Source organism: Triturus cristatus, chromosome 3_1 (genome assembly GCF_964204655.1).
Source record: "Triturus cristatus chromosome 3_1, aTriCri1.1, whole genome shotgun sequence".
In the NCBI taxonomy this organism is placed as follows: domain Eukaryota; kingdom Metazoa; phylum Chordata; class Amphibia; order Caudata; family Salamandridae; genus Triturus; species Triturus cristatus.
Window position 1 is genome coordinate 830,568,033 of NC_140583.1, and position 25,069 is coordinate 830,593,101.

Here is a 25,069-nt window from a genome sequence, read left to right on the forward strand (position 1 = left end):
AACTCTGACCAAAGCCTCAGCATCACAAAATGGATGCTGCTGCCACAGACACAAGTCTGACCTCCTGCTGCTGGGAGTCCTTCCAGCGAGGGAGGCTTGGACAATAGGTTTCCTGCCTTGGGAGGTGCGAGCACCACCCCAGACAGGACTTAGTGTATTGGGGCAGGGAGGGATGAAAGAAACTAGACACTGCCTGGGGCACACAAGGTGCCCCATGCATTGTCCAGTTCAAACCGGCGCTGGGGCACTCCAGCCCCAGCTCTGGCGCGAAACTGGACAAAAGAAAGGGGGTGCAACCACTCCCCTTCCTGGTCCCACCCATAGGAGGGACCTTGCAGGTAGCCCAGCCAACTAGCCCAGTATATCAGTAGGTAGCCGAGCCCTGCAGAAATTAGATTAACCTGAATCTGCAACTTTTACATAAACTCTGGACCTTCGACATTCAACCTCAGGAAGAAGACTGAAGAAATCTCCCTTGTGGCCAAGGAGTAACCACCCTGGGCAACCAGGCACCATCCAGCGACCGCTGCTTGCTTTGCGACTGATCCTACGAGGGACGACTGCAGAGACTGACCAGCGCCGAGACTTCCAGACACCTCTGACCCAGATCCACATCTACAGTGAAGCTGAGACCCGTGGAGGCGACGAAGGACGTGGGACCGGCGACTTGGGAAAAGTGGCTAGTAACTGACTAGCGCGACTTCTGAGGCTTCCTCGCGGCTGTGCTTGGGGAATTGAGAAGCCCCCATCCCGAGCACCATCTGCAAAGAAGATCAGCTCCCCACACTTCACGTGTTCTGCGTGGGGCCCTTCTGCACCAGAGTTGCTAGACGTGTTGTCCGGTTGCTGGCCCGTTGGCTAGTGACCTCTGCGACGACGAACCTTTGATTTCATCTTGCTGGTCCGGCTCCTCCAGACTGGCACCCGCTCCTCTGTGAAAGAAGCACCCCAGTCCTTCCTGGTCTGCACCAGAAGCAAGTCCTCCATCCTGCGTGGGTTGCGCTTGCCAAGGCTTGTTGGGTCCTGACTGGACATCGACGCCACCGACAGCAAGAGCCTTCGTGGGACAGCTCACCTCCTGGTCGTCCGACGTCTCCTGGTACCCGTGGCTGCTGCGACAAGCTTCACCTCTTCACCTGCATCTTCACGACATCGCCTGGTTCCTTCCCCGCTCCTGGCTGGTGACCTAGACTCTGTCCCTTCTGCTTGCAGGTATCCTTCCTTCTTGATTCCATCCTTGGAATCCACCGGACACTCTTCACTGACTGCCTGTCAGCAACTTTCCTTCAGGCATCCATAGGAGTCAACGACGAAACCCGACGCAAGTTCACACCTATGCACCCGCAGCCCGTGGGCTAGGTAACTTGAGTACTTCGGTGCTCACAAGGGTATTGACTATCCAAGGGTCTAGTTTCCGAGTCTCGACTTCCAAGCTATACCAGAAGTGTCCTAAAACTGTTAATTTCTAATAACTTCCATTTCTATCGACTTTTACGCATTACGCGCGAGTGTTTCCACTCTGCACCTGAATCCCGTAGGCCTCCCACTTCCTAACCTTTGGTAGTATAGTGTAGCCCCAGCGATTCCCTAGGCCTAGGCCTATCCTGTGTTCGCAACAGTGGTTCTTATACCACTTACTATATGGTTTGCGTGGCCCCTAGGGCCCAACTGTATTACTTACCTGTGTGACTTAATGTATGCTTAAATAAGACTGTGTTGTACTTACCTCGAATCTCATAAAGAGTGCTGAGGGTTTGACTAGAATAAATACATTCCATTATTATATATATCTGTTGTGGTGTCCTTTCATTTGGTATTCAAGGGATTACATATGGTATAACAGCTGGCTTCACATGCCATTCAGAGTTTAGCCTAAGACTGCTCTTGTCCATGCTACCACTAGGATAGCTGGTCTATAAGGTTGACTTTACAACCAATCACCATAAGGGTTGTTTGGACTGATATATGATGTCACTAATTCTAGTGTACACCTTGTATCAGGCCAACTTCTCACAGTTCCCACTCGTGGTTTGATGTTGTGGATCTGCTGAGGGAATCCGCCAGAACATTGGTGACTCCTGGGACATGAATGGCTTTGAGGTTAATTTTGTGACTAATCGCCCAATCCCAAATCTCGTGCTTGCCGAGATAACAGGGCTGACTTTGTCCCGCCTTGTTTGTTCAAGTAATGCATACTTGTCGTATTGTCCGTTCGTATTAGTATGGATGTTCCCTTGATAATGGTTCGACAGGATTTTAGAGCCAAGAATATGGCTCGTAACTGTAGAAGGTTGATATGCCACCTTTTTTTGTTCCAAAGTCCACCTGCCGTTGACTGTCATCCCCTGGAGGTGCGCCCCCCATCCCTCGAGGGAAGCATCTGTGGTTATGGTAAAATCCGGCATTTCGACTAGAAATGCACATCCTTCTTTCAAGGTCTTTATCTTGCTCCACCAATGAAAGGCTTCCTGCATCCGATGCGAACGATGTCCTCGAACGATCTCAAAATCTGGAGCAGTTGAAGGTTGAGCTCCTCCTGCAGTGGCCTCATTCTGTAACAGCAGCTGGGAATCAGAGGAATGCAGGAAGAAATCATTCCCAGGAAGGACTTGTACAAACAGACTGAAACGCACTCTTGACAGCAATGTGCGCGCAAGGTTGCAGATCTTGACTTGTCTTTCTTTTGAGACAAAGGCGTGGGTCAGTTTTGTGTCCAATGTTGCTCCTAGAAAAGTCCTTCTCTGCAATGGAGTCAGATGAGACTTTTCGAAATTTATGGAAAGACCCAGAGACTAGAAAAGTTGCAGACACGTCTGAACATGTTCGGATGTTGTTTTGAAAGAATTCGCCTTGATAAGGCAGTCATCTAAATACGGGAAAATTTGAATGCCCTGCAGGCTAAGGTGTGCGGTGACAGGCGCTAAGACCTTTGTAAATACCCAGGGTGCTGAACGGAGTCCAAATGGAACGACTCTGAATTGAAAGTCTCTGCCAGCCACTCTGAACCGTAGAAATTCTGTGTCTGGGAAGGATCGGCACATGAAAATAAGCATCCTGGAGGTCGAGGGTGGCCATGTGATCCCCCGCCGAAAGTAATTGTAGAATTTCTTGAAGTGTTAACATTCGGAAGGACAGCTTTTTAAAGAATTTGTTGAGGTGGCGAAGGTAGAGAATAGGGTGCCATTCTCCCGACTTTTTTCGGATGAGGAAAAATCTCAAATAAAATCCTGTTCCTCTTTGTAACAGAGGGACTTTTTCGATTGCCCCCTTTCGGATCATCAGATTTATTTGGGAAAGAAGCTCTGAGATGAGCAGGGGGTGGACCCTTGTGAGGAGACTTTGGGGGGGATCTTTGTGAATTCCAGAGCATGGCCTCTGGCTACTATATCCAAAACCCCCCACTTGTCTGTAGTAATTTTGGACCAGTTCGAATAGAAGTGGGATATTCTTCCTCCAATTCTTGTATGGGGCAACGGCAGAAATGGTGGCAGTTGGCTGACCTCATTGTTTTTTATTGGACTCTCGTCCACGAAAGGATTGCTTCTTTCTTGACTGCGAATATGAATTACTTTGCTGTCCATAAGATTGCTACCTGTAGTTTTGGAATCTGATTAGTTTGGGAGAATTGATAACGTTGTTGATTATATCCTCCCCTGTTGGTGAAGGATCCACATCCTTTGGCTCCACGAAAAGACGACCTGCGAAACTGCAGGCTACCAAGAGACCTCGCCGTCTCCATCTTTAATAGCCTGAAGAGCCTCATCAACATGTTGTCCGAACAGAGACTCTCCATCAAATGGCATATCGATGATCTTTGTTTGGACCTCTTGACGGAAAGATGTTTACTTCAGCCAACCTCGTCTCCTCAATACTGCTGCACCCGCCAATTGCCTAAATCCAGAGGATGCCACATCCACGGCTGTGTATGATTTCAGCCGAGGTATATTCCCCCTCCTGTAAGATCTTCAAGGCCTCGGACTTTGAAGTCTTCGGCAGCATATTAATGTAGGGGGAGATGTCGGACCACATTTGACGATCTTATCTCCCTAATATGGCTAGGAAGTTTACAGCCCGAACCGTCGTCGCAGACATCGTGGAGACCTTTTTCCCAATTGCGTCCAATCGTCTGCCATCCTGGTCAGGTGGAGCTGATATAGGAGACGAGGAGTTCCTGGCGGCCCGTCTCTGCGCCGCTTGGGCGATGAAAGTCAGCTTTAGGCTGGCCGATGAGACATGCCGGTGAGTCGCTTGGTGCTTTATATTTTTTGTCCAACCGAGGCAAGACTGCTGGGAGAGAATTTGGTGTCGCCATGATTTTTAAGCCCTCTTTCCAGATAAAATCTATTATTGGAATTGTTCGGATTGGTTTTCTCGGTTGGTCCTTAAAATCGTAAAGAAAGCAGTCATCTTTCTTTGCTTCCATTGGGATAAGAAATCTCTTTGTTGCCCTCTCCATAAGGAGATGAAAACTTCCGATATCAACCGGAGGAGAGTCCACAGGGGCCGGAGCGGTCGGTGACTGAGTCTGGATTTGATATTCGTCCCACTCAGACAGCATTGAATGGTCATCCACCTCTCCCACTTCCCTGTCACCATCAGTTGTATTTGCGTCATGGGAATGACGAGATGGCAGTGGAGAAGGTGGTCTGGGAGATTGGAAAGAGGTTATGGAAACCCTTGGCATAGGCGTTGATGGAAGAGACTCCGCCGATTCCGATGGAGGAAAACGCCGATAATAGTCCTGCAACATATAGTGTAGATTGTTCAGCAGTTCTAAAGGCATTTGTGCTGAAGGAACTGACAGGAGGTGGAGGTTGAGGCTCAGTACCTGGATCTTCCTCCTGGTCATCATCCTGATATTTAATAAATAGTTCTGATGGACTCCTTGCGGTGCGGAATCTGTCATCTCCAGATTCGTCGTCCTCATCAGAATCTAACAGCTGTTCCGGCAGCTTTAATGGCGATAGGGCTTCCAAAGAGAAGCCACGACGTTGAAGAAGAGAAGCCGCTGTCGAAGGCTGGATGGATGAAGCCGACGCTGATGTTGCAGTCCAAACCTGCAAATCTGTGCAGGAAGATAGGAGAGGCGTCGACGAGTACGCCGTCGACTGGACCGTCGACGATGGCGGCAATAAGATGTGCGCTGATGAGGAAGCAGTCTTCGACGACAAGGCAACTTTCGTCGACGAGATGTTAGTTGTCGTCGAGGCAATCTTCGTCGACGAGGGGGTCGACGACAAGGCAATCTTTGTCGACGAGGAAAGTTTGGTCGTCGACGAGTCAGTCTTCGTCGACGGGGCAGCCGTCGACAGCGCGGAAGTCTTAGTCGACGAGGCGGGCGTCGACGCAGCAGTCGGTGTCGAAATAGTCTATGTCCTTACCGTCGACGGAGCGGAGAATAGAGATGACACCTCCGTCGTCGACGAGATGGGTCTGACAGCCACGGAGACCAGCGTCGACTGAGACGAAGCAGACGTCATAATCATCTTCGGTCTCAGAGACGAGAATGTAACCGTCGACGTAGCGTCGACGATAATAGTCGACGAAGGAGCCGTCGACTATGGCATTTTTACCTGAGGTAAATCTTTATCAGGAAGTTGTTTAGGTGCCAGAGACTGTCCTGATTTACCAGGCTTGGATTTGGAAGGTGGAGAAGCCTTCTTTGAAGAAGCAGAAGATGGCCAGAGCCCTTAGCTGGGTAAACTTTCCTCAACACCTTCGCCCCAGGAGAAGATAACTTCTTCAGCCATCCTTTCTGGAGGATACAGAGTGTGAGAAGTTGGCCTGGTATATGCTGCTCACTAATTCTAGTGATCACCTTGTACCATGCCAAACAACCCTTATGGTGGTGGTTGAAGTCAACCTTGATCGACCAGCTATCCTAGTGGTAGCGTGGACAGTGCAGTCTGCAGGCTAAACTCGAGGGCTTGTGAAGCCAGCTGTTTTACCATATGTAACCTTCTTGAATACCAAATGAAAGGACACCACACAGATATATATTCAAAATATATATGTATTTATTTACTAAAAGTATCCCCTATACTCTTTGAGCCCAGAAGCACATTCGTTAAAACAAGCCAGTGTTTAAATATTCAAAAGTTGCACAATTATGGATGGGCGAGGTGGCCAGCTAAACCATATACTAAAATAGTGGTATAAGAACCACAAATGGAAAGGAAAGAAGGCCTAGGGCCTTGGGAATCGCTGGGACAAGGAGCTAACTGTAGTTAGTGACCAGGAGGCCCACAGGATGCGTGTGCAGGGTTAAAAGTTACACGTGTGCACCTATTGATTTCAATGGGTGCGTAAAAGTCACAAAGTTAAAGGAAAAGGAGTCTTCCAGATGGACCAGAACCTAACAACTTGAAACCTAGACACTAGAAATGTTTCTCTACCCAGGAGCACCGGAGTGCCAGCGTTACCTCACTCACAGGAAGCGGGTGCATAGGGGTCCAAGTGCGTCGGGTTTCGTCGTGCAGGTCTATGGAGCCTGAGGATGAAGATGCTGCAGGCGGCCAGGCAGGAAGAGTTCCGGTGGATCCAAGGGTGGATCTGAAGAGTAGACGACCTGCAAGCGGAGGGGACAATGTTCAAAGTCACTAGCCAGTGACCAGCGTGGAACCAGGAAGGAACCAGGCGATGTCGGGTGCCAACAGGTGAAGAAAGGACGCTTGTCTCTGCAGCCACGTGGAAGTGAAGAGGTCGACGACGCTCAGGAGTCACTCATGAGCTGTCCCACGAAGGCTCTAGCTGATGGCGGTGTCTGCTTCTTGATCGGAGCAAACAGGCCTTGGCTAATGCAAGCCACGCAGGAATCGAGGAAAGCTTGGTGCTCTGACCAGCAAGGTCAGAGGGGCTGCTCCTTTTCACAGGAGCAAGGGCCAGTCTGGAGCAACCAGACCAGCAGTGTTAGTTGTAGTTTGTCGCCAAGATAGCCACTAGCCAACGGGCCAGTAACCGGGATGACGCGTCGAGTGGCAAAAAGCAAAAGGGCCCAACGCAGATCTTGTGGATGCTGGAGGGCTGGTCTTTGGTGCAAATGCTGCTTGGTGTTGGGGCTTCTCAGGGCCCAAAGCACAGCGTTGAGGATGCCTCAGGTGCTGCGCAGTCAGCTTGTCGTGGACGTTCCAAGATGGCCGGTCCCACGTCTCTCAGTGCCTCCACGGGTCTCTTCTTTGCAGGGACTGTGGATCTGGCTCAGATGTCTGGGAGTCTGGGTCTTGTCGGGCTCTGGGCTCGGTCTCCGGCGGGAGGCGGCGGCGGCAAAGCAGTCGTTGAGTCGCTGGATGGTGCCTGTGTTCACAGGGTGGTCACTCCTTGGCCACAAGGGAGATTCTCTTCAGTCTTCTGTGCAGCAGAACGTCGAAGTCCAGTAGTTCTTCTTATTAAAGTCGAGTTTCAGGATGCTCTGAAGTCTTGGGACACAGCTCCTACTCTTATTCCAAATCTAGGGGCCGGATTACCTGCTAGGTCCCTCCTCTGGGTGGGACCAGGAAGGGGGGCGGTTACACCCCCTTTCCTTTGTCCAGTTTCGCGCCAGGACTGGGGCTGGAGAGCCCCAGCTCTGGTTTGAACTGGCATATGCACAGGGACACCTTGTGTGCCACAGGCACGTCTCAATCTATTCAGCCCTCCCTAACCCACTACACAAAATCCTGTCTGCGGTGGTGCTAGCACCTCCCCTGCCAGGAAACCCTTTGTCCAAACCTCCCATGCTGGAAGGACTCCCAGCAGCAGGAGGGCAGACTTGTGTCTGTGGTGGCAGCATCCATTTTGTGATGCTGAGGCTCTGTCTAACTTTACCCGGGTTTCAGGTTATGTACATGTCGTGTCCCTCTAGAAGGGTGGAATGCTACCCCCGTCGTCAGAATTGGCGAGGGGGTAGTATTCCAAATCGTATGACACCTTACTCGACATGTTATGGTAAAGCCAAACCAGAGTTAGCATTTGACCGCGAGGTCCATAATGCACTTAAGAGTATATGGTATGGCAATATCATGAAACCGCTAAAGGACGTTGTTCCGAAAGCTGCAGACAGGCTCAGCTCATGCCAGAGCACCATCTGACATGAAACCAAGCACTCTGCCTCCAGGATTGTTAAGGCCTGCCATAGGAGTGGCTTATAGGTTACCAGGTGTCCATATATGTTAGATATACTATATCTAAGTAAGAGGTGATTACACCAACTTAATCCAGCTGAGTGATCAGCCAGTTGTGTCAAATAGCGAGGCCAGGCCAGGGGTGGCATAATACATGCTGCAGCCCCTGGTAGGCCTTGGATACACCTATGCCCTGGGTACCTGGGGTACACTGTTACAGGGGGTGATAAGGTGAACCAGTTCTCATTGGTAATGCACCTAGTGTGCATTGGCATTAATTTAGGGAGAGAGCAGCAGGGCTGTGGGTCTGATTAGCAGGCCCACAGCCACACTAAGTCATAAAACCAGTGAAGCAAAAAGCACAAATTTGGGGTGACCATAGGATAGCAGACCCTACTCTCCTACACAGAGGAACCAGAGGCTGCACTTTCTACCTCAGATAAAGGGTTATCCTTGTCCTTAATCTTCTGTAGGAACAGAAGTAGGCGCCCTTCTCTATCCCCGAGCGTTTTCTGAGGGAAGGTCCTGCAGATCTTACAATCCCTCACCTCATGATCCGGATCGAGGCAGTAGATACACTTCTTGTGAGGATCTTCAGAGAATAGCCGGAGCTTTCCACAGGACTCACAAGGCCTAAAGAGAGACCTTTTAGAAATTGACATCTTGAAGTAAGCAAAAACCAGCAAGAAACTGTGGTACTGAGCAGAGCTCAGAGAGACTCCCTTCACACAACGTGCAGTAGAAAATCTGAGAGCCTGAGCCTCTGAGGAGAATATTCTGGTGGGTGCTGTCGCCTGATCGGCTGCAGTTTGGACTGCACATAATGACTGATAGTCATAGGTGTGGAAGTGTTTTTCCTTGTAGCTTAGGCTACTTTACTTCCTGGTTTCAGGTTACCAAGGTTTTTTGGTTATTATATGCAGGATTATTGCTTTTTTCTGTACCGTGTGACTCCCACTCAGACGGCTGGGAATGATTCAGGCATGTGAATCTATGAAAGACACCCCAAATACTGGAGAATAAGTGATATGCCCTGAATCACAGGATGTTGAGCGTCGTTGCCGAGACTCGAACCCGGTTTCCCAGCTCCGAAGTCGCCTGCTCTAGCCGTAAGGCTACATCCTCTCCCCAACACTTGGCTTAAGAGCCCCAATCAAGGTATAACTGGTCTACGGTAGCATGTGTTCCGTGCCAGGAAGGACTTGGCATGCTATTTCATGCTGGACTGTTGCTATTGGGGCAGGGCCAAAACGGATTTGCATATTGCTGGATCCAAACTGAGATGTCATAGTGGGAAAATGAACAATGGTTGGAATGCTACTTCGAGACATTGCCAGTGATTAGACTTATTGAAAGTATCCTCCCATCACCTTTTGTGTTTGAAGTAACACCCTAAGTGGCCATGGGTATGCCCAGATGTGGGTCCCTTGCTCACTGTGCCACTGGAACCAAACTAAACCAGACTGAAGAGCCCCAATCAGGACGAAACCAGTCTGGCGTTGCTTGTGTTCCAGTTGAAGGCGGTGTCCACTCCGGGGTGGACTGATCCCATTAGAGCAGACTCAAAACTGATTTGCATATGGCTGGGGCACAAACTCAGGTGGCATGGATAGGCAAAATAACGATGCATTAGAATGCTACCCTGAGCGACTGCCAGTGGTTAGACTTACTGCAAGCTGCCTCAACATCATCTTTGTGTATTTTATGTTTACCATTATACTGCCATGGTAATGTTACAGCGGGAGTCCCTGCTGATTACGGAGACAGTACAAGCTTGTGAATCTATGACAGATCAAATGCTGGAGTACAAAATATTCTGCCTTGCCCTGATGGAGGAATTTAGGGGGAAACAGGAGGGAAAAAGTAAGTTGCAGGGTTACATGGGTATAAGGGAACATTCTCCACTAGATAGGGTGGAATAAAGCAATTGGTTCTAATTTTTGGATCCTAATATTGAGGCTGTTCGAAAATAATTATGTTATTTGTAAAGACATGAAATGCTTGTGCTGTTTTTTTCCCCATTTCTGTGCATAAAGGTCACTTTGAAACAAATTGACTATCTGATGGTTTTGTAGGAAGAAGTCCTTTGCCCTAACACCACCTCACCTGTTCTGCAAAAGAACAAAATCATCACACCTAAGGGCTGAACTGAAAAACTGCTTAAGCTTCAAGCAAGTCCTTTTGTATACCACACACTGCAAGATTAGTTGCTATGAGGTGCACCCTATTTTGGGAACGTAGGCACAGGAAGATGATGGGTATGCAACAGATCATACAATTTAGTCAGGTGGATAAGAACAATTGTTACTTACCTGTAAACAGGTGGTTCTCCAGTATTGGTGTCTTTCATAGATTCACATGCTTGAATATTCCCCGTCGTCGGAGTGGGAGTCCCACGGTAAATAATATAGCAATATATACAGTCATAATATATATATATATATATATATATATATATATATATATATATACATACGTATTCATATAAAAACAGACATAAGTAAGTGATAAACATCAAGAATGTCCCTATATGAAAACTCCATAGAGATACATGGAAAGAGAAAAAAGACATTCGCAGTCTATCTCTGTCATTATGTTAGTCCGAACTCCGGCCAATCAGGCGCCAGCTCCTCTCTAGAACCTTCTCCTCAGAGCTCCTCACCTCAGATTTTCGTAGCACCAAAGTGACTTTAGAGTGTATGAGGAGAAGAGAGCCTCTGAAGGGAGGAGGGAGGGTCGCATGTGAATCTATGAAAGACACCAATACTGGAGAACCACCTGTTTACAGGTAAGTAACAATTGTTCTTCTCCAGTATTGGTGTGTCTTTCATAGATTCACATGCTTGAATATAGAATAGCTAGCAGTAACAATTATTATTGTTTCCATAGTTATAACAGCACTAAACAGTTGTAATGCCAATCAATATCCTTATATATATGATATTATTGAATATCTATATAAGTGTAAATGAACCATTATCTCAACAGTAAATGGAAACAATATGGAGGAGGGAAGGAAAAGGCTCACCTTATTTAAAAAGATTGCGTAGCACTGCCTGTCCCACTGCAGCGTCCTCCTCGCTTAAAGTTGCCAAGCAGTAGTGCTTAGTAAACGTGTGTCTGGTCAACCAAGTAGCTGCTCTGCAGATGTGTTGCACAGGTACTCCAGCAAATAAGGCAGTAGATGATGATACTGCCCTATTCGAGTGTGCTCTCACTGAAGACTGCAGAGGTTTGTTTGCCTTTTGGTGGCAGAAAACAACAGCTGCCGAAATCCAGCGTGCAATTAGTCGGCTTAGTAACCTGACGTCCTTTATGACAGCGTCCATACGCTATAAAGAGTTGATCAGATTTTCGAAACGAAGCTGTCTTACTGATGTAGAACTTTAAACATCGCTTCCCGTCCAAAGAATGCAATCTTTGCTCTGCAGGTGTCTGAGGATTAGCAAAGAAAGTCTTTAATATCACTGGCTCGTTAATATGAAAATCAGTAGGCAACTTGGGTAGGAATGATGGATTGGTACGCAACACTACAGCATCCGGTTTGAACTGCAGGAACGGAGGTTTGATGGTAAAAGCATGAATATCACTGACACGACGTGCAGACGTTCGTGCCAGAAGTAGGGCCACCTTCCAAGATAGATATTTTAAGTCAGCCTTGTGAATGAGCTCGAACTGTGGTCTCATCAATTGCGCCAACACAATGTTAAGATGCCACAACGGAGGAGGGCGCCGAATTAGCGGAAATTTTCGAAACCAGCCTTTAAAGAATTGACAGATTATTCTTGAGGAACAAAGGGAATTTGATCCATCCTGTCGGAAACGGGAAATTGCCGCTAGGAAAACCCGTAAGGTTGCGTGAGACAGTCCAGAACTAGCTAGGTGCAAGAAGAATGGTAGTAATTGGTGCGCCGTGGAATGTATCGGGTGGACTCCATTAGAAGCACACCAGTGGCAGAACCTTTTCCATTTAAACTTGTACGTCCTGATCGTAGAGGGTGCTCTTGCTTGAGCCAAAATATCCCTACAATCCTGTGGGATGTCTAAATGGGCGAACTCATGGTGTTCAGGTTCCAGGCCGATAAGCTCAGTGAGGAGGGATTCGGATGACAGATTCTCCCTTCGCTCATCGTGAGCAGATCTGCCCGATGTTGCAGGAGGATTGGTTGGCATTGGGACAGCAGGAGCAGTTCTGAGAACCACGCCTGTCGGGGCCAGCGTGGGGCTATTAGAATCAGGTGGCAAGGTTGTCTCTTCATCTTCCAAAGTACCCGAAGTATGAGGGGAATTGGAGGAAAAGCGTATGCAAATAGATTGCACCAGTTCATCAAAAGGGCATTTCCCTGCGATTCTTTGTGGGGATGCCAGCTTGCGTAATTGCGGCATTTCCGGTTCTCCGGAGTAGCAAAGAGATCCAGCCGCGGACGACCCCATTGTGGGAATATCCTCTCTAGAGTTGGTTGGTGTAACTCCCACTCGTGGGTCGAAGAAGAGGACCTGCTCAGGGAATCCGCTAAGACATTGGATACTCCTGGTAGATTAACTGCTGTAATCATGATTTGGTGATTGAGCGACCAGTCCCAAATTGATTGAGCTAACTTGGACAGACTTGGAGATTTCGTTCCGCCCTGTTTGTTTACATAGTGCATACAGGTTGGGTTGTCTGTCTGTATTAGCACTGATTCTCCTTGGATCAAAGGTAGAAATGATTTTAGAGCTAGAAAAATGGCCATCAGCTCCAACCTGTTGATGTGCCAAGCTCTTTGATGTGTGGACCACCTTCCTTTTACCGAGAGATCTTCCAAATGAGCGCCCCATCCCTCTAATGAGGCGTCTGTCGTGATTGTCCTGTCCGGCGTCACCGACAGAAATGATGTGCCTTCTGTCAAGTTGGCTGGAATTGTCCACCATGCGAGAGCAGACCTCATTTGATCTGTGACACATACCATGTCGTGAAAAGATCCCGTTACTTGACGCCACTGAGCATCCAGTGCTACCTGAATAGGACGTGTTCTCAGCCTGCAATGAGGAATCAAGGCAATGGACGATGACGCCATCCCCAGAAATGATTTTAACAGTCTCACAGAAACTGACTCTTTTGACCTGATCACAGTGACCAGTCGCAGTATCTTCTGTAGACGCTCCTGGGAGAGAAACGCTTTTGCTGATATCGTCTCCAGAGTTGCTCCTAGAAAATCCCTTTTTTGTGAAGGGTGAATTTGGGATTTCGCTGCATTTACGGAAAGACCTAATGAGCGAAACACGTCCTGGCATAGAAGCGTGTGTCGTCGCAGGTGAGTGCTTGACTGGGATTTCAGGAGAAAATCGTCGAGATATGGAAATATTTGCACTCCCTGGAGTCGCAGAAACGCTATCACTAGGGCTAGTACCTTCGTGAACACTCGAGGGGCCGAGCGCAGACCAAACGGTAACACTTTGAATTGGAAATCGTGTTGACCCACTCGAAAACGCAGGAACTTCCGATGCCGCTGTAATATAGGGATATGAAAATAGGCATCCTGGAGATCTATCGTTGCCATGAAATCATCCTGCGAGAGTAAACGCAAGATCTCTACTAGCGTCATCATACGAAAGGACTGGCTCTTTAGATATTTGTTTATTGCCCTCAGATCGAGGATGGGCCTCCACTCTCCGTTCTTCTTTGTGATCAGGAAGAACCGGGAATAAAATCCTTTTCCCCTTTGAGATACTGGCACTGATTCTATAGCTCCTTTTTGCTTTAGAAGTCGAACTTGATGTAAAAGTTCTTTGATGTGAGCTGGTGGTGGTCCGGAAGGTGGTGTGGGCGGAGGGAATTTGGTGAATTCTAAAGCGTGTCCTTTTTTCACAATGTCCAAAACCCAACGGTCCTTTGTGATGGAGGACCATTGAGAAAAGAACAGAGAGATTCGACCTCCAACCTTGTCTGTCCAGTAAGAGTCACTGTCTCTTTGACCCGTTTCCTCTGTATGAGGATTTCCCTCTATACGACTTGGAGGCCTGCTGTCGTGATGACTGCTGGTGCTGGCCATACGAATATCGGTTGGATCCTTGATTATAGGGTCTGTACTGATTATTACCCCTTCGAAAATTTGAGGAGGTGCCACGTCCACCACGAAAATTTTGTCTTTGAAATTGTAGATTTCCTAAAGATCTAGCAGTCTCAGTATCCTTCTTTATGGACTTAAAACGGTGTGCCGCCCTTTCCATTAGTTGGTGAAAATTCGCTATATCCACTGGAGGTGAATCACCAGATACTATCTGAGAAGGGGATGCTGTCTGTGCCTGGTAATCGTCCCACTCCGCCATATCATCATCGTCGTTATCAAAATCCCCATCATCATCTGGGATTTCACCCTCTTCTGTTTCTCGAGGGGCTTCCTCCACCGGCTCCGAGTGAGGTAACAATCTCTCTGGAACCTGTCTTGGTGGTGCAGACGGTATCAAAGGTAAAGGATTTCCAATTGGTAACGGCAGTATATTAGTCGGAACCACAGGAGTTAACGGTACCTCAGACCGTTGTGGAGATAGAGGAAAACGTTGGTTATAATCGTCCAACATGCGTTGGAGATTAGTTATGAGCGACAATGGCAGAGTCGCCGTTGTATGCCTCGCAGGGACCTGCTGAACGTAATTTGGATCCTCATCCTCACTACTGTCGTCCTGGCATTTAATTAAGTCGGATGGGCTTTGCGCCGTTCCAAAAGACTCCGGTAAACCTTCAGACTCCTGATCCGAATCCGTTGCAAATAATGGTGATGGAAGCTGCGCATCCTCTACAGGAATAATCTCTTCTTGCCTATCTAGGCTAGTACTAGGTGGGAATGGCATCAAAGGAGCCCCAGTGAAAGATGAAACCGGCGTTGAAGTCGCGGGAATTTGCTCCCTCATTGACCTCTGGGCAGATGATATTCTGTTCACCCTTATCTTTATGCATGAACCTGCCGTCGACTGCTGCTTGGTATGCACTGCAGACGTCTTCGGGGAGGGCCTTGTCGACGGAGCTATCATCGATGGAACGATGGTCGACGGAACAGTCGTCGACGAAATCTTTGTCAACGAACTCGACGTCGACGGAGCTGTCGTCGACGAGGCCGCCGCCGACGGCGGAGCCACAGTCGACGGAGCCACCGTCGACAGAATCTTCTTCTTCGTCGACGGAGTGGACGCCGACGAGATCGACGACGGAGTCGATTTCACACTCTTCGTCGACGACACAGTTATCGTCGACGGGACCTTTGCCTTCTTCGTCGACGACGATGTAATGGGCAATATAGAAGTTACCGACCTTGAGGTACGGATGGTTACCGTCGGCGAGGATAACGTCGACAGAACACTCGTCGACGAAGACGCAGCTGATGTCGTCAGTCACCGTCGACGACCCGGACACTGCAGATCTCGTCGTCGGTAGAATCGTCGACGAGGCGGCCAGTCTTTTTCCTGAGGACTGGGAAGTAGACGCCTCAACAGACTGAGAACTATGTCCCGAAGGCGACAAAACAGTAGGTGAGACAGCAGATGTGACAGCTGTCAGAGTCAAAGACAGTTTCTTTTTCTTCAGGAAAGGAGATGGTAACTCCTGCACACTACTGCGCTTAGAGGCTGCCTGAGAGCGGCCAGAAAGAAGACTTTCCATATCAGAAACTGGGTCTTCTTTATCCTTTAGTCTCTGTAGCCATATTAAGAGACGGCCTTCTCTGTCTTTCAAAGTCTTTGTAGAAAAGGTTCTACAAAATTTACATTTTGCCACTTCATGATCTGGGTACAAACAGTAAATACACTTACTGTGTGGGTCCTCAGAAAATAAACGCAGCTTTCCACACGAAGAACAAGGTCTAAACAAAGATTTCTTACTTGAAGACATTCTGACTGACAAAAACTGAGCAGAGCTCAGGGAGACTCCCTGTCACACGACGTGCGGTAGAAAATCTGAGGTGAGGAGCTCTGAGGAGAAGGTTCTAGAGAGGAGCTGGCGCCTGATTGGCCGTAGTTTGGACTAACATAATGACAGTGATAGACTGCGAATGTCTTTTTTCTCTTTCCATGCATCTCTATGGAGATTTCATATAGGGACATTCTTGATGTTTATCACTTACTTATATCTCTGTTTTTATATGATTACATATATACATATATACATATATACATACATACATACATACATACATAATGACTGTATATATTGCTATATTATTTACCGTGGGACTCCCACTCCGACGACGGGGAATATTCAAGCATGTGAATCTATGAAAGACACCCCAATACTGGAGAAACTAAATTTAGGATCTAGGTACTGTGGTTCCACTGAATCCAACTGAGCGACTAAGTCGCACATTAATCAATCCTGTTATTTTATGGTGAACACAAGAATAAACCACAGTTGTGGTGTGCTGTTACACTCAGCATCACAAAAGAAACCACCTGTTATTGCATTGTGTTTGCAAAGGGGTGGCTGTTGGAAGCAAAGCAATGCCTTTTTATTGACTTTTCCTAGTGCATTTTTCCATTTGGCCAATGTGGAAGCTCACTGTTCCCCTTTGCCCGGTCCATGAAAATATATATTTATGCTTTGTCATGAAAATAAATGTGGCCCAATAACTCATTAATTAGAGCAAGTGTACAAATACACTTGCATTATTACTGAGCAAGGGTCGCATTCCTTGTTATCACCACCATACAGTGATAACTGAGAAGCAAAGACTGTTTACATTCTCAAGAACATGTTACAATAATTTGACAGAGCTACACAACTGATAATAGTCAGGAGGCCTAATTAGTGACAATTTATTTGAAATATGGATTAAACCCTTTGTATACTCCTTTGTGTACTACCAGTTTTTATGGGCCACAGATAATCAAACAGAAGTACTTGGAATCCAGTGACTTGGAACTAGTGCCTTAGTTCAACGTGTGGATATGAAAAATACATTTCAAAAACAAAAATACAGCTCTTAAAAGGGCAAGGCCCAATGCATCTTGAGGAAGGAGTAAAGTCTCCAATTTAAAAAGATGCCACTATGCATATATCCATGAACAGGGAAAGGACTTTTATGGCCAATGGGGGTGGGGCGAGCAGTTCTTTAAGAAAAGGCCCTTACCATCTGTAAGGTACAGCCCAACAGACCACTAGAGATACCTGGGAGGCTCTGAGTGAGCACTCTAAACAATGTGGTTGATGGTGGGTGCCCAGTACTTTAATTGTGATGCCCTTTGTACGATGGAGGTACCAACAGGTCTACACAGTAAAAATAATGCTCTAATGGTTCCCCTGGGTTCCTACCTACAAGTTTGGTACAGGTTTGGAACATTAGAATGCAAACAAAGTAATTTTAAAGTGCATCATCACTAGACTGGTAACTGCTGCACCATGCAACTAAAATCACTAAGATGGTGCCAATGTTGTAAAACAGTGGCACTTTCATCTTTCTTCTGTTGTATGGTGAAAGCCCAACTGTCGGACATGTTCTATGTGGCTGTGTTGCCCCCCCTTCATTCGTGCTGCAGGAGGTGTTTGTCAGCTTTTGTGTTTGTGGCACTGTAGCTACCACAGAATCGTATCTGATCCAAATCAAGCCCCAAACACGCAGGACGTTCTTCCTGATCAGAAACCAGCAGTCATACTGGTATGGAGACAGTAATGGTAAAAGTGAAAGGCAGAGCCTGCTGTTTCTTGAAATGAGGCCTAGCAGCACAGCATGTACGGAAGAGAAAGAAAGCGTTGTAGAAGGATCAACCACATTAGGATGACATCCTTCAGAAAATGTGTAAAATAAAAACTGGTTGGCTGTTAAGATACCAGCAGTGGGCAACATTTCATGTGTGCGGAAAAAAAGCAGACAAATGTCATAAAACAATGAACGCATCTGTTTGGAATGTGGATGGGGCAGCAGATGCCGCAAGGTGTGTTTGAGATCCACACAGCCCACTCACTTCTTTCATGTGAAAGAGCATAATAGGAGGGGGGAGGGGCTTGCATGTTTACAGAAGATATATATGTGTATATATATATTTTTAAATCACATTACTGCTTTCTTTTCAAACCTGTCCAGGTGGATCCTGAAAATAAATGCAAATTACACAACTTGTACAGAGATCAGTAACTTAGCAGAGAAGCAACAAGTCATGGAAATTGAAAATATTTTTAAGCATGTATTCAAAATGCCAAAATAGCAAGTAAAATGTTGGGGCATATGTTCATGTTTGAAAAGGCATCTTTCCCATTGTGCACAGACTTAAAGGTTGGTACATAGCGCTACATAACTGACTAGATGGTATGCATCATCATAAAAAATAAAAAAATAAAAAAAAATAGAATACAATTCACAAACTAGGTTATTTGCGTAGTTGCATCCGAAACTTAAAATTAATAAAGAATTAAAACAGAGAAAATAACGCACAGTGCAGCATTTAGGATGACCAGGGATACAGGTTGCAGTCAACAAAACTGAGTCTTCATGTACAAGCAAAATATGCATGGTTGTACATAAGAGGTCTACTTTAACAAACGAGCATCCTTTACTTTGAGTGAAAGAAAAGATTTCACACTTCTATGTCCTTCCTAGTCAATAGACATAGATTGATCCATACGGATATCTTAACGATACAAGACAGGCATCTAAATAATACCCGCTTCTGCAGAATACTTAGCCTAGTACTTACCCATACTGAGAAACTTAGTATGTTCTTTGTCGTTTGTTGGACTCGTGGTTTGGAGAGTCTGCCAACATTACTTTGAGCTTAACACCATTGACAATTTTTCCATGTAAACTTGTAATGGCATCATCAGCGCTCATACGGTCAGAAAACTTTGCATATCCCACATTTTTTCCTTGAACGATGTACACCTCCATTAGGTGTCCAAATCGGCTGAAAAAATAAAATAGCAACATATTGAATTTGTACATCAAATCATGCAAAATATGTGGAAATTAATTACCAAAATTAATCAGATCCAGTTTTAACCATGCTCCTGTAAGCAGTAGTGGAGTGTGCTGCAAACACCCATTCACTGTGCAAGAATAAGAAGTGGGCTTCCCGTCACACACCATTTATTGCTAACCACAGAACAGTTAATTTCTGTTGGAAACGTTATTTGACATGTTCTTTCAATAAAAGTATGTATTGACTAATTTTATCCAGTGTGGACTAAAGCGGATTCAGTAAAAAAATTAAAAAAAGAATCAAGTGCCTGTTATTACACATTCCCGATGGGTCCTGTTAGATTCTTTTGTCACACACTATAGACTGAGTTGTGAAATAGGAAAAGAGCAATGACCTGAATAAAATCCTGATTAAAGACAAGGAGATTGTACGCACACTGAAAACTAAGACAGCAGTTTAAGAGCTGGTACTGTTTCAAAGATAGAGAACTTCAAAAGCAGTATTGGTGGTCAAAGAAAAACAATCCAATATTTTTTTTTTTTTATTTAGTTCAGTGCACATGGAACTTCTCAAGTGCTGAATAGGTAATACAATTAAATGCAGATACACTCATGTATGTCCAATATTAGGGACAAAGGGTAGTCACCCAGGTAATAGATGCTGCATACTTGCCATTTTGATTTAATTTACACCGCCTCCATTTAAAAACAAACATGAAAAAATGCAATAGGTCTCGCCTTTTATTAAGTTAAAGCCATTTGCTTTGCTATACAATACCATTAGCAAAGTAAATGGCTTTAATTTAATCAAAGGCGAGACCTATTGCATTTTCAATGTTTTTTTTGTGTCTCCAGGGCAGGGTTTGTCGGATTGGCTTAGTGTCACACACACGTGACTCTTTACCCTGCAAGCCTACACCGTGACGGCTCAACATACACACATCTTAAAATATTCCTCGCATCCCAATCCCGTGCAGACAAACTGGCCCCTCTTGGGCAATAAAAAACTGGAAGAAGAGGCAAAACTTCAATTTGTTCTCATTCAATATTTAAGGTCTGTTTTCGTCTTTTCGTGGATTTTTAAGCAAGCAAATTGTTTCAATTCCAAGAAGCCTCGTAGGACGAGAGCAGCGCATTCACTGCTTACGTCAGGCCGTGGCCTAAAAAGGATTGGTCTGCCCAGAGCTCCCAAATTATTGCAGCCCACTTGGCGGATGAGCACCAGTGGCTGTAGCCTCCTGCGTGTAACATCCTTGACTAACTGGCGTAAACCATCTGATCTCTGACCGCCTCTAGCACTCTAGCATGAAGACCCGCTTCTGCTGCTCGCCTGCGAAACGGACCATGGATAAACGCCCATTAGTCGATGTACCAAGGAGTGACTGACTATCTACACACTGGCTGTAGTAAAATCTTTCAAGGCCTGTGATGACCAAAGGGGATCTAAGCTCGACAAGAGTACAGACTCATCTACCAGCTTGGTTAACCCACAACACCTGTGCTGTGCTTCTCAGCTATGTCAATACTTACTGACACTGCTTGACCTCGCGACCTCAAATAAAAACACCCAACTAGTAATGTAGGGGTTCACTGTATGACGGGGCGCTCTGCAAAAGAAAACACTAAATGGTGAACAGGCAAACGCATGGAAGGGCAAGGGGCAGCACCTACCCAGAGTAGGGTAAACACAGGAGCCAGAGTAAGGGACAGCACCAGCCAGAGTAAGGTAAACACTGGAACTGTGGCAAGGAACAGCACCTGGCTATAGTATGGTAAACACTGGAGCTGGCAAGGGACAGCACCTGGTCAGAGTAGGTTAAATACTGAAACCGGGGCATGGGACAGCATCTGGCTAGATTAGGGTAAACACTGGCATTGGTGCAAGGGACAGCAACTGGCCAGAGTAGGGTAAACATCGGGGCAAGAGGTTGCACCCGACCAGAGTAGGGTAGACACTGGAACCGGTGCAAAGGACAGAACCTGGCTAGAGTAGGGTAAACAATGGAATCTAGGCAAGGGACAGCACCTGAGTAGAGTAGGGTAAACACTGCAATTGGGACAAGGGACAATACCTGGTTAGGGCAGGGAGGGTAACCACCGGGCACCCAGGATCTCAAATATTTGCTTACCATACTAGAAAGGCTAGTAGCCCCTCACAATATTGTTGATTGTTCACGCCACATTAGGACAATAAAAGGGCACTGACCACCCCCCCCCCCCCCCACAGGCCAACCACATGAACCTCATCTGCATCCAGCGAATGATGGATGCCAAGAGGGCCTCGGAACACAACCCCTTACTGCGAACAAATACAAAGCAGAGAGCCCACTACACTCACCGTTCACACGACTAACGACTGATGGCGGCTGATGCCCCAACCAAGAACACGGTAACACAAAATTAATGCTATGGGTACCTTGAGCGTACGCGTGTTCCTGCCATCAGCATGGCCTCGCAGAGGTGCGAAGAGCCTGTGTCATGTAGCATCTGTTGCCACGCTCTTGCACCTTCATTGAGCTATAAATAACTTACTCTATTTTTCCCTTTTCGTTCAGGGCAGAACGGGTTGTCCGCAGCCTCCAAACAGATTTCCGCAGCCAAACAAACTCAGCAGAGTTATCGCACCGGATGTTTGAAGTGGAACTTTGGTTCCACCTCTTGGCTGGCACAGTCTTAAAACCACCAACTTGGCAGCAAGCGTCAACGGAAGTCATGCAAACCTACAGGGTCACGAAATCACGAAACACGACAAATAAAAACGGCGCTTTAAAAACCAAAACAAAAAAAAAACATTAAAAGAAACAGCAACATAGTCTTGGGTAACAAAACCGCAAATATAGTACGTAAGAATGCGGCAGGTTCACTCCAAGCTTTAATAATAAAAAAACGTTGGCAAGCATCGTAAAAATGTATCTGGGGGCAAAAGTGTGGCGGAAACAAAACTCAGTGAAGTGAAAGAAAGCCGCAGCCCCGCTCGTAGTGCCTGCCTCTGCGGGGTAATTAAGCGTGCATTACCCCTGCAGACTGACCTACCGGGGTGAATCCAAATACAGCAATAACATGGCACCTGGAAAATTTGAGGGAAGACCATACGAGACTCGTACTGAGCAGTTCAATGCACAAATAGCGCAAGAATGGAGCCCCGACCGGGGCTTGTATTTACTGGCGGCAGCGGCGCCTGCCTTTCCTGCAAGAGGAGGAGGAGGGTGGTGGTTATAGTCTGTTAGGCCTGAAAAGAGACGCCGACCGCCTGGCAGGAGAAAGCAATCGGGGGTTCTCGCTCTCTGAAACACGCGTCTCGGGAAAGATTCACAGACTGGCGGGAGTCTCAGTGCCCAAGGAGGTGGCGGGGGTCCGATGGATTTTTGGAGAACCAGCCTGCCGTTGGCATCACCCCGGGCACTAGGCTTCGAGCACGCACAGCCACCGCGCGACGTTTTAGAGCCAAGACAGCTGTGGCCTCGTGTACATTAGTGCGCGTGCAGAAATACAAGCTGGTCGAAATGCGGAGACATTTTTTTTCCTATGTAACTGTATAAAAAGAAAAGGTGAATTTGTGGAGGGTGTGCACAGGAAAGAAGCAATAAACGTTTGGGGCCTTTCAGAAAAAAAATAGAACCTTGACGCCAACATGTTTTGCTCTTGATTCTGTAATTGTAATATTATAGGGTAAAACATCTCGGTATAAAAATAATTTGCATGTTCCAAAGCAGATGTTTCCATCACGTGTGATGAATATTCTCAGTAACCTAGGCTGGACTGGTTTGTGTTCCTTGTTTGATAACTGCCCTTTTCTCCTCATTGTGTAATAAACTAATTTAAAAGAAGACTCCTACTGAGGGCCCAAGTTCATAATCATGTGTCCCCTGTGGTGTGGGTCGAGGGGTTGGAGCTATTTGGGGGTAGAAAGGGACTTCCTTCGTAAGCTCTGTCACGACCTGAATGACTGAAGGGCGGCTCATAGGACGCAAACGGGCAGTCAGAGAAGACGGTGACTCGCATTACAGAGGCCCCGCCCCAAATTTTAAAGGGGTGGGAGAGAGGATACCCTACTACACCCATATGGCGCTATACTGCTTTCATGCGTCACAAAGGGTGGTCTCTTGAAGGGGGGGGGGGGGGGTCTGAGAAAACGAAGAGGTGTAGGGGTCGAGGGCTGGGAGACAGTACAGTAGATGGGAGTGAAGACCGGACCACCTGTAAATCTTCCAGTGCCGGTTGCTGATGATCGGCTCTGTGCCACCCATCCCCTGGCACTACGGAGGATAGCGCTTTAGGGCCATTCACTCACCTCGATCTTAGGTCCGTAGGCAACTAACTAGAGGGGCTCTGTAATGCCTGGCCTTCGTCATGGGGTACCCGGTGCTGGAAAAACATTAATCTGAAGAAAAATGATAAAAGAACCTCTATGTTCTGATGTGGGTGCACAAAGCTGTTTCACGCGGGTTTTGTACAATCTGGGACAGTGCGTGTAAGTATGGATGAGACTCAAGTTCACTGGCATAAACATGAATATAGAGCGAAAACAGGAAATTATGCATAAACTAGCTATGTCCCCCTATGTTGCAAATGTGATTCTCAGTATTGTTGAAGGCCTAACTAGGAAGGCGAATTTCAGCCGTGACAGCCAAAAATGACCTGGATGGAAAATCTCACCAATCCATCTTCGCCACTGGGTGATCTGGGTGACATTCCAATCCGCCTCCTTTAGATGGTCTGCTCTATTGCAGACGCGGACAACCTATCAAGGGCGGCCTGGTTTGCACAGCTATGCCGCGGCTCCTACCCCGTGCATGTGCAGCTCTTCGGCCTTGATGGCTCTCCCCAGTAAGGTGCCCGCGTCTATATACACTTCGCAACCTATTGAAGACTATCTAGCTTTTGCCGAATAAAGTGTCTTAGAGAGACAAAGGCAAGCATTGAACAGGAAGGAAATCTCCTGTGTGGGTGAACAACCTTGTTCACTTTGTCATGGTTTATGGTGGAACCGCATCTTTTACTGGCCCCGATTCTGCATCCCATCGGATTTCTTTTTTTTTTTTATTTAATCAAAAAGCGCTGCAGCACAAGGGAGCACCCGGCCTAATGCAAAATGCATGAGCAGTTTACCAGACGGAGGAAAACCTGGAGGAAGGAGTGACTGGACAGGAGGGGGAGGTGAGCAATCACCGTGGAGCAAGTTAAATAAAACAAGCTCTCTGCTTTGGCAAACACAGCCGCTTGTTTAGAATTGCATCGCGCTTTCACTTTAAGTGAAAGTGCGATGCAAAAATAAACACGGGGCTGCCTTTGCCAAAGGCGAATGATCACAAAAAAGTATGTAGCGGCTAATTAGTAGACACTGTCTCCTGCCGCCAGTAAGAGATCCAATCCCGCTGGGCGTGGATCAAAGGAGACAGGGTGGCAACAAGCAGCGATTTACATGCCTTCAGTGCAATCATTGCACTGCCTTTGGCATAATTTGTGACGCCAAACGAGCCACACGAATCAAAGCTGAAGGCGGAGCTGGGACGAGGCTTCTGGAATCGTATCAATTCCAAGAAGCCTCGCAAGACGAGAGCAACGCAAACGCTGCTTACATCAGGCCGAGACCTAAAAAGATACCAACCACACATTACACATATTTGGGGATTCTTTTTCAGAGCCCTGGTTCGCGGTGGAGGTTCATTTTACAAAACTGAAAGGAAAGGAACATAGTTCAATCAATTTACGTAATTTCCAGTCTTTAGGTGGCGTAATAAACTGACAGTCATAACAGAAAATTTGTAAGATGTTTTGGCTAGAGTAAAAAAAGGTCAGTGAATTTGTATCATTTTAATCTGATAGAGTAAACCTTTGCCTACAGAGAGATTTCTACGGGCGAGTGGATGGTGACTAGGCGAATTGACAGACTGCTTCACCATTTTTGTGGCTGCACCATTTGTGTGGCAAAAAATGTTACTTGCCTTCAATACGGACTTATCTGGGAGAGACTATCTAGTTGCAGATTCCTTACCTTAGAATATTCCCCAGCCATCACCCTGAATCCAGACATTTTTGCGCAGCCCCATTGTCTATCAGTAGGTGGCTTCAACCACTTTGGAAATGATG

At 46.8% G+C, this 25,069-nt stretch overlaps 1 protein-coding gene across 2 annotated transcripts in view; it reads right to left on the reverse strand.

The window, feature by feature from the left end:
• Window positions 1-25,069, reverse strand: part of RBM45 (RNA binding motif protein 45) — a 431,040-nt gene that overhangs the window by 48,811 nt on the left and 357,160 nt on the right. For both annotated transcript variants that reach the window (XM_085645219.1, XM_085645220.1), the window contains exon 10: window positions 18,759-18,965. In XM_085645219.1, coding sequence (XP_085501345.1) covers window positions 18,773-18,965 — 193 coding nt within the window. In that variant the 3' untranslated portion in view covers window positions 18,759-18,772. The remainder of the gene's footprint in view (window positions 1-18,758; window positions 18,966-25,069) is intronic.